The sequence below is a fragment of the Salvelinus fontinalis genome, chromosome 2 (genome assembly GCF_029448725.1).
Source record: "Salvelinus fontinalis isolate EN_2023a chromosome 2, ASM2944872v1, whole genome shotgun sequence".
In the NCBI taxonomy this organism is placed as follows: Eukaryota; Metazoa; Chordata; class Actinopteri; order Salmoniformes; family Salmonidae; genus Salvelinus; species Salvelinus fontinalis.
Window position 1 is genome coordinate 30000436 of NC_074666.1, and position 10601 is coordinate 30011036.

Genomic DNA, 10601 nt, shown 5'->3' on the forward strand with positions numbered 1-10601 from the left:
ACTTGTCTGCCTGAATACACTAAATAGCCACCACAGTAGTGGCGGGCTGCTCTTGTTTTTGCACCAAAGGCAGACACAGAACTTCGGGGTGCAAAAATGAGGCAATAACGAATGATATGGCGGAATCAATATTCGACTAGTGTGGACGTTGGTATATTTAATTTAATAGATCCGCCGATGCATGCATGTCCCAACATGACTGCGTAAGTGTTCCATTCAGGTAAATTATCCTCTATGTTCTTGTTGAATGGTAGACTATCCTGTTGATATTGTGTCAAATGAAATAATAGATGTCATACATAGGCTCGAGTCTAAGCAGCCAGTGGCCTCATTAATTACATAAACAGTCAATCAGTCATGGAAGGTGTCGAATTGTTTTTTTGTGATATTTAACATGCGCGTTGTTCTCCATTGCCATACGCCAGCCTGGAATCATACGCACTGTAACGCAAATAGTTGAGAAAGGCTCTGTACCAGACTGTACTGTTGTGTGAATCTATCCATACTTCAAGTCATGAGAACCATCCGGAGGCACCGATCTGCTACGGGCACCGAGCTGCTACTGGGACGCTGCAACCTGCTCCGGATGTCCCGAGTTCGGATGCTTCTCGTTTGTCTATGCGGGATGCTGGCTATGGCTCTGACACTTGGATTTTATTTGTCGAGTAATGATACAAGAGATGATGATGAAAGTATTCATATGCACGATAACATACAATTTCGTGTGCCAGACCTAATAAGAGACAAGGTAGGTGATAGATACTGTATTGTTTATTGTATGTTGTAGCCTCCAGTTTTCCAATATTGCACCAAGCTGAAACCGAAAGGAGTAGCATACTTTTTAGGTGATGCTATCTTGCTACAGCCTACATACCCCAGCTAGCAGGAATACTTAACCCTGTCTGTTCAACTATAGATGCTATAATAGCATCTATATTGATACATTTCACTGATGGCAGAAACTTAACCTCAAGTCAGATATTTGATTGCTCAATAATAAACAATATTTTCTGCAAGGTAACAGACAGTTTTTCAAAATGCATATGTGAAAAAAATACTGCAACTGCCTCCTCTCTCCTGCTGTCCTCCCCTTCTGCAGTTGACCCATAACCCCCGTAGGTCCACTGTGGCCCAGATCAAACGTCTGGTGGGCCAGGTAAATTCGGGGAGGCTTTGGTACTCTCTCCTGAGGCCCATCCTGGTAGAGAGACTGCCAGGTACAAGGGGCAGCCGTAGGGTGCGTGAGGTTAGGAACTTTATTGACTCCTGCAAGAGACATCAGGGTAGAACGTCTTAACTGGTATCTCTCAATCTCTGTTTTACATGTTATTCTAACAATTAACATTTTGTTTACTGAAATTAAAATCACACTTTTTTTCTGTGATTGCACAAGCACATCTACAGCCATCTGGAGTTCCTGTCAGCGGGTTGGTCGTTGGAGGTCGACTCCTTTAACTCTGCTACCCCAAAGGGACTAATCACCTTCTCCAACCTGCTAGCAGTCCTGGACCCCTCGGCCCCGCGTCGTCTGCTGCTGGCCTGCCACTACGACTCCAAGGCCATGCCCCCAGCTTCCAAAACCCCCGACGGTCCTCTCAGGAGGTTCCTAGGGGCCAGCGACGCGGCTGTCCCTTGTGCCATGATACTGGAGCTGGTGACTGCACTGGACGTCCACCTGAAAGTGCTAAAACAACAGGTAAATACTGTGTCTGCCACTGCTACTCTGCTACTGTAGGGCAAAGGTATGCTTTAGAGGGCAAGGATGAAAGTGATGACTTCACAGATCCTTTTAAGTTCTCGGTTGCATGGGGAAAATAAAATGTTGGATTTGCAGAAAGCGTAGGAAAACAGATGAAATGATGTGCTTTCGTGTGTGGGTGGACTACCATCTGAAGAGTTTGCCACTCTCCCGAGATGTCAGACTATTTATAGATCTGGAGTTTTACCCATGCTTACACATTAATTATTTATACATTTATTTCCAATTTAAACTGCAGACATTGATGGGTTGGAGCCCAGACATCATTAACACTCACTTGTCATCTCCCATGTTGGCAGCAGAAACAATGCATTTTAAAGGATATTGAATGGTAGTCACATATTATTCGACCAATAACTTTTTTTTCTAAACATACTATGTTATATTACAAGAAGATCTACCACTCCATCCCCTGTACATTTTTTCTCTCTGTCTGTTTTTCTCTCTGGTAGAAGTCACAGGTGACATTGCAGTTGGTCTTCTTTGATGGTAATGAGGCGTTTCAGCAGCCGAGCCCCTCCGACTCTCTGTATGGCTCACGTTACCTTGCTGATCAAATGTCCCGCACCCCTCACCCCCCAGGAGCCGAACATACCACCCTGTTAAATGCTTTGGTGAGGCTTTTTTAGTGTATGTTACAATGTTCCCTTGCCAAGCCATATGTAGTATGCAATGTGTTTTGTGTGTTGATTTGCTGACTTTTACTGGCAGGACCTGTTTGTTCTGTTGGATCTGATTGGTGCACCTGACCCTATGTTTGTCAACCACTTTGACAACACTGTACGCTGGTTTGATGAGCTCATATATGCAGGTAAGGCCCCCCACCCCACTTCTCAACATTTTACTCCACATACAGGATCACAAAAATTGTCAGATAAATGAATGAATTGTTATCACATTGATTGCTCACTGTAATCATAATGGGGCAAAAACATGTTGTAATGGAGATTGTGAAATAGAGGGAAGGAGGCAGAGGTACACTAGAATGACAAAAAGAGCCAGGGAGCAAGGCAAAAAGAGTTTGGCAGGTGGATGACTGACTCATGCTGATACAGGACCAGGCTCTCCAGTGCTGATCTGACTTTAATTTCACTCGGGCACAGTAATAAGACACCTGGAGTGAGCTGTTCTTACTCCCTCCTCTCTGCTTATTCCTCCCGTTCTTTATCATTGGCCTTGACCATGGCCCGCGGTGGCTGTCATGTCCGTCTGCCAGAGAGGAGGCTCCATAAGCTGGGTCTGCTGTCCTCCCACCCCAGAGAGGTGAGCTACTTTAGGAAGGACATAAACCTGGGCCCTGTGGAGGACGACCATGTGCCCTTCCTCCAGCAGGGTGAGAGAGCACACCCACATAGATAGACAGATGGTTAGAGAGCACATTTACTGACTAACAAGAATGGATGTTTAACAGTACACCTTGAATACCTACACAGCTGATTAGTGTTATGCTGATGAAGGAGGACCCAAAAGCGACGAAATAGAAACAGAGTCTTTATTCCAGTCTTAGACAAAAACGATACTCCTGATATATCTAAGGTAAAAACAAAACAGGAAAACTGAAATCCTCTCGTCAGTAGAGATGAACGACTGGAGACGCGACCACTAGACACCTGCTCACACGCAGCATCTGATGAAGGCAAAAACACGATAGGGCGGAACAAGGACACAGAACAGCAAACATCAAACAAGAATCCGACAAAGACAGAAGCAGAAAACAGAGGGAGAAATAGGGACTCAAATCAGAGGGCAAAATAGGGGACAGGTGTGAAAGAGTAAATGAGGTCGTTAGGAGAAAGAGAAACAGCTGGGAGCAGGAACGGAACGATAGAGAGAGAGCGGGGGAGGGAGAGAGGGAGGAGGAGAGAGAGGAATAGAAAGAGGGAAAGAACCTAATAAGACCAGCAGAGGGAAGCACAGGGACAAGACATGAAGATCAAAGACAAAACATGACAGTACCCCCCCACTCACCAAGCGCCTCCTGGCGCACTCGAGGAGGAACCCTGGCGGCGACGAAGGAAATCATCAATCAACGAACGGTCCAGCACGTCCCGAGATGGAACCCAACTCCTCTCCTCAGGACCGAAACCCTCCCCATCCACTAAGTACTGTTGACCACGTCCCTGAGAACGCATGTCCATGATCCTCCGTTCCTTGTAAATAGGTGCGCCCTCGACAAGGACGGGAGGGAAGACGAACGGGGGCGCGAAGAAAAGGCTTGACACAAGAGACATGGAAGACAGGGTGGACGCGACGAAGATGTCGCGGAAGAAGCAGTCGCACAGCGACTGGATTAACGACCTGAGAGACACGAAACGGACCAATGAACCGCGGAGTCAACTTGCGAGAAGCTGTCGTAAGGGAAAGGTTACGAGTGGAAAGCCACACTCTCTGACCGCGACAATACCTAGGACTCTTAATCCTACGTTTATTGGCGGCTCTCACAGTCCTCCCCGCAGACGAAGGCAGACCGGTACTAAAGTCTAAGGCGATCTGAGACCATGGTCGAGAAGGAATGGGAAGCGGTCTAAGACGACCGGCATGAGGAGAGTTACCTGACTTAGTCTGCGCGCAGTCCGGACAAGCAGCCACGAAACGGCGCGTGTCCCGCTCCTGAGTAGGCCACCAAAACCGCTGGCGAATAGAAGCAAGCGTACCCCGAACGCCGGGGTGACCAGCTAACTTGGCAGAATGAGCCCACTGAAGAACAGCCAGACGAATAGAGACAGGAACGAACAGAAGGTTACTAGGACAAGCGCGCGGCGACGCAGTGTGAGTGAGTGCTTGCTTTACCTGTCTCTCAATTCCCCAGACAGTCAACCCGACAACACGCCCTTCAGGGAGAATCCCCTCGGGTTCCGATGGCGACAATCGATGAGAAAAGTAAGCGCAGGGACGGACCTTATCGTCAGACTGGAAGCGCTGGGACAGAATGGCTCCCACGCCCACCTCTGAAGCGTCAACCTCGACAATGAATTGTTTAGTGACGTCAGGAGTAACAAGGATAGGGGCGGATGTAACACGCTTCTTGAGGAGATCAAAAGCTCCCTGGGCGGAACCAGACCACTTAAAGCAAGACTTGACAGAAGTCAGAGCTGTGAGAGGAGCAGCCACTTGACCGAAATTACGAATGAAACGCCGATAGAAATTAGCGAAACCGAGAAAGCGCTGTAACTCGACACGTGACTTAGGAACAGGCCAATCGCTGACATCCTGGACCTTAGCGGGATCCATCTGAATGCCTTCAGCAGACAGATAATCATCGAGAGCCTTACGTTCGGAAGCCGACAGAGAGAATAATCTACCCCGAGGAGAAGTGGTCCCCGGATGGAGATCAATACAACAATCATACGACCGGTGAGGAGGAAGAGAGTTGGCTCTGGACCGACTGAAGACCGTGCGCAGATCATGATGTTCCTCCGGCACTCCTGTCACATCACCAGGCTTCTCCTGAGTAGAGGGGACAGAAGAAACAGGCGGAATAGCAGACATTAAACACTTCACATGACAAGAAACGTTCCAGGATAGGATAGAATTACTAGACCAATTAATAGAAGGATTATGACATACTAGCCAGGGATGACCCAAAACAACAGGTGTAACAGGTGAACAAAAAATCAAAAAAGAAATGGTCTCACTGTGGTTACCAGATACTGTGAGGGTTAAAGGTAGTGTCTCATATCTGATACTGGGGAGAGAACTACCATCTAAGGCGAACATGGGTGTGATCCTCCCTAACTCTGAGAGGAATGTCATGTTTCCGAGCCCATGCTTCGTCCATAAAACAACCCTCAGCCCCAGAGTCTATCAAGGCACTGCAGGAAGCAGCCGACCCGGTCCAGCGTAGATGGACCGACAAGGTAGTACAGGAACTTGATGGAGAGACCTGAGTAGTAGCGCTCACCAGTAGCCCTCCGCTTACTGATGATCTCTGACCTTTAACTGGACATGACATGACAAAATGTCCAGCAGAACCGCAATAGAAGCAAAGGCGGTTGGTGATTCTCCGTTCCCTCTCCTTAGTCGAGATGTGAACACCTCCCAGCTGCATGGGCTCAGTCTCTGAGCCGATGGAAGGAGATGGTCGAGATGCGGAGAAGGGAAGCCCCGCTGACGCGAGCTCTCTTCCCCGAGCTCGGTGACGAAGATCTACCCGTCGTTCTATGCGGATGGCGAGTGCAATCAACGAGTCCACGCTGGAAGGAACCTCCCGGGAGAGAATCTCATCCTTAACCTCAGCGTGGAGTCCCTCCAGAAAACGAGCGAGCAACGCCGGCTCGTTCCAGTCACTGGATGCAGCAAGAGTACGAAACTCTATAGAGTAATCCGTTATGGATCGATCACCTTGACATAGGGAAGCCAGACCCCTGGAAGCCTCCTTCCCAAAAACTGAACGATCAAAGACCCGTATCATCTCCTCCTTAAAGTTCTGATAAACGTCAGAACACTCAGCCCTTGCCTCCCAGATAGCTGTGCCCCACTCCCGAGCCCGCCCAGTAAGGAGTGATATGACGTAAGCGATCCGAGCTCTCTCTCCAGAGTATGTGTTGGGCTGGAGAGAGAACACAATATCACACTGGGTGAGAAAGGAGCGACACTCAGTGGGCTGTCCAGAGTAACATGGTGGATTATTAACCCTGGGTTCCGGAGACTCGGAAGACCAGGAAGTAGCTTGTGGTACGAGACGAAGACTCTGAAACTGTCCTGAGAGATCGGAAACCTGAGCGGCCAGGGTCTCAACGGCCTGACGAGCAGCAGACAATTCCTGCTCGTGTCTGCCGAGCATTGCTCCCTGGAACTTGACGGTAGTGTAGAGAGAATCCGTAGTCGCTGGGTCCATTCTTGGTCGGATTCTTCTGTTATGCTGATGAAGGAGGACCCAAAAGCGACGAAATAGAAACAGAGTCTTTATTCCAGTCTTAGACAAAAACGATACTCCTGATATATCTAAGGTAAAAACAAAACAGGAAAACTGAAATCCTCTCGTCAGTAGAGATGAACGACTGGAGACGCGACCACTAGACACCTGCTCACACGCAGCATCTGATGAAGGCAAAAACACGATAGGGCGGAACAAGGACACAGAACAGCAAACATCAAACAAGAATCCGACAAAGACAGAAGCAGAAAACAGAGGGAGAAATACGGACTCAAATCAGAGGGCAAAATAGGGGACAGGTGTGAAAGAGTAAATGAGGTCGTTAGGAGAAAGAGAAACAGCTGGGAGCAGGAACGGAACGATAGAGAGAGAGAGCGGGGGAGGGAGAGAGGGAGGAGGAGAGAGAGGAATAGAAAGAGGGAAAGAACCTAATAAGACCAGCAGAGGGAAGCACAGGGACAAGACATGAAGATCAAAGACAAAACATGACAATTAGACTATGGCCTTATGACTGTACTGTATCTACAGAGATTGGTTCCCTCCTGCTTTAGTTTTATCCCTGTAGAACTTAATGTACCATCTGCCTGTTTTCTCTCTCGCTCTATCAAACTCTGTCTACCCTATCTGTCCACTACACTCTACCCTATTTCATTTTTCTTCTCTCCTCCCCTATCTCTCTGCCATTCCCACCCACTCTGCTCTATGCCTGCAGGGGTTCCAGTACTACACATGATCACAACGCCTTTCCCCTCCTTTATGCACACTCTGGAGGACACAGCGGAACACATCCATTCTCAGACTATCGAGAATCTCACCAAGGTGCTAGTGGTGTTCCTTGCTGAATACATAGGACTCTGACTGACATTTTTCCCCCATTATTATTGATCATACACATTGATCCGTTCTATTTTATGCCACAATCACCCACCCTTGTTTTATAATACCAGCCACTCTCCCACTTACAGTTAATTACTTGATTACTTAGTATCACATCCCCACATCATACATTTCCAAAGTCCTATCACACCAAGCAATTTTTCCACATCACCTATAATCCCACATTCTATACCCTATTCTTATTGTTTTTTCTTTATCCATTCAGGAGCCAAACTAGAAAACTGTTGAAATTAGGATTGTGATTATAGAGGCCTTTTACATACCCTGTCCCTCTATTTCTCATAATCGATGTGGGTCTCAGATTTATGCAGAAACACATGGCTAAACTTGATAATGTGCCTTTTTTCGATATGTTCAGTAAATAAGGTTGTGAACATTAGAGTATATAGTGCTTCCCAGTGAGGGATAAAAAAAAACAGTTTAAAAGGCGAAATAAAGAGGTGATATACAGACATTACTGTACATATTTGTTCACCCAAAAAGTAATTTATATTCCAGCCCAGTAATAATATAGCAATAAATATGTGCTTTGACAAGTGCCAGATTATATGGAATATAATTGTGCATGTAGCTAATACAAGTAATACAAAGTAAAAGTTTCCAATATTACATACACCCAAGAACTCTGTTTGTTGAAATATATGTATTATGTATTAGGATGAAGATGAATCAAATGTATTGGTATGACTTTGTATATGGAGCATTAAGATATTTAGAGATATTCGTCTAAAATCAATACTAGGTTCAGTTCAAATGCTTTACATATCACTTGTATACTGAAAGAGTTGCATCCACCAGTTAACTGGCCAAAAGTGATAAAAACTAATTGAAAAGTATTATCTATTGCATACTGTATGCATCCACTATTGTAGCATAACAATGGCCTTGACATGAGGTGTCAGCCAGCAAATGTAAAAATGCATAATGAGAAATGATTTAATGCGCAATACTTGTTACAACATATTCAGTTCCAACATTATTATACTGTGTGAATGGATGCTGAAACTGCCACTGTTTTGTTACATAGCCTGGGTTCCAGTCTGTTTCTGCTAATGTAGCACATGGGGATGTGTGAAACTTACTCCTCAGCCTGAAGTGTCCCTACTTGCACCAGTGTGTAGCTAGCTTTTCACGTGGTGTCGACTGGTAAGATGCTTCCGGAAGGCGGTCACGTGTGTTAGCAAGGCAGAGGTCCTGGGTACGAGCCTCATGTGAGCTGAGTCAAGAAGAAGTGGTACTTGCTAAGTATAATGTCTGTAAACACTCAGTTGTTTATGCACAACAAGCAGGCACCCAGGCTCCAATTGGAGTCATCCAATCGCCTATGTGAAAGATTGATTGATGCTATACTTAAGCAATAAGGCCGGGGGGGTGTGGTATGTTGGACATAAACCACAGAGGTGCCTTATTGCTATTGTAAACTGGTTACCAATATAAATAGAGCAGTAAATAAGTATTTTTGCGTCATACCCGTGAAAGGCTGAAATACTGTTTTAGCCAATCAGCATCCAGGACTCAAAATACATAGTTTGTAATGTACCTCAACCCTTGTATTGCACTAATATCTGACATTGCCTCATACTTTCATTGTAGGGTATAAAAAACAGATGTGAAATGAATGATAGCTTGCATAGAATTCCTCTGAGAATATTTTCTTAAATAAAAAATATATGAACTTGTTTGATTTGTTTTATTTCATATATGAAAAAAATTGTTGAAACGTTAATTTCCCCCCAACATCTGAGCTGCTACCTTCCAGCTGGCGGTACCGGAGCATCAGGTGTCGTCTGTCCCAGGACAGCTTCTTCCTCTAGGCCATAAGACTGTTGAACAGCTAACCCTAAGCAGTCTACCTGCACAGACCTGTCTACCTGTACTCACCTGCACTAGACTATTTGCACTTGGCTCTTTTCACACCTGTATCTTAAAGAGACTATTTGCAGACTCACCCACCCTTACACACACATGCACCATTGCTGCTACTATTTGTCTAAGCTACTCTACCATGTCCCTACTCACTTTAGCAAATTTCATAGTTAGGTCTGTATATTCTTATTGTGTGTAAATATTTACAAACATTATCACTTACTGTGTATTTGTTTGTATAAATGTGTATTGCACTGTTTCTGAGAGTTCGCAAGTAAGCATTTCACTATACCATTTACCTCCGGTATCCTGTGCATGTGACCAATACACTTTAATTTGATTTGAGCTGACAGCAACATTGAGAAGTGAGACATCCAAGTCAATAGAGGGAAGTGTAATACCCAAAGCAATAGCACCGTCGTCTTTGGCTTTCGTAACATGAACATAACATGAGTTATCATTAAGGTCGTACTGTTTGCTAGTGGCTAGTATTTTTTTAATTTTTTAACTAACCCAAGATAGACCACAGACTCGTTTCCAACAGAAGCAAATTAATCATAGTGGGCTGAGCCAAGCACGAGCTAGCGAGATCCTATTGGCGGGTTCTAGCATGAATTTGCATATTTCCGTCAGGGAACGCTTCTTCTGTGAAGTGCGCATGTGCAATAACTCAATTTACCGACTGCTTATGTCGCTTATGCCTGGAACCGACCCTGTACAAGGGGTACGAGGTAATTGAGGTTGATGTGTACATACAGTTAATTCGGAAAGTATTCAAACCCCTTCCCTTTTCCACCTTTTGTTTTACGTTACAGCCTTATTCAAAAATGTATTAAATTAATTTCCCTCATCAATCTACATACAATACCCCATAAAGACAAATCGAAAACAGGTTTTTAGAAATTTTTGCAAATGTATAAAAACATGAACCTTATTTACATAATTATACAGACTCTTTGCTATGAGACTTGAAATTGAGGTCGGGTGCATCCTGTTTCCATTGATCATCCTTGAGATGTTTCTACTACTTCATTGGAGTCCACCTGTGATAAATTCAATTGATTGGACATGATTTGGAAAGGCACACACCTATCTATATAAGGTCCCACAGTTGACAGTGCATGTCAGAGAAAAAACCAAGCCATCGTTGAAGGAATTCGAAGGAATTGTCCGTAGATCCCTGAGACAGGATTGTCAACCATC

At 45.2% G+C, this 10601-nt stretch overlaps 1 protein-coding gene across 4 annotated transcripts; it reads left to right on the top strand.

Moving 5' to 3' along the window:
- The first annotated feature begins 7 nt into the window (after nt 1-7).
- On the top strand, nt 8-9211 carry LOC129816121 (glutaminyl-peptide cyclotransferase-like). 4 transcript variants are annotated; one of them, XM_055870291.1, is made up of 8 exons: nt 13-220; nt 513-748; nt 1100-1246; nt 1394-1696; nt 2212-2373; nt 2471-2570; nt 2976-3092; nt 7348-9211. In XM_055870291.1, exons 2-8 carry the CDS (start codon nt 515-517, stop codon nt 7491-7493), a joined length of 1209 nt encoding a protein of 402 aa, XP_055726266.1. In that variant the 5' UTR covers nt 13-220; nt 513-514; the 3' UTR covers nt 7494-9211. The 4 variants fall into 4 exon arrangements, with proteins under 4 accessions (XP_055726287.1, XP_055726266.1, XP_055726256.1 ...); XM_055870312.1 differs by having other exon boundaries at nt 8-748; nt 2976-3022; nt 7348-7455; XM_055870281.1 differs by having other exon boundaries at nt 14-748.
- The last annotated feature ends 1390 nt before the right edge of the window (nt 9212-10601 follow it).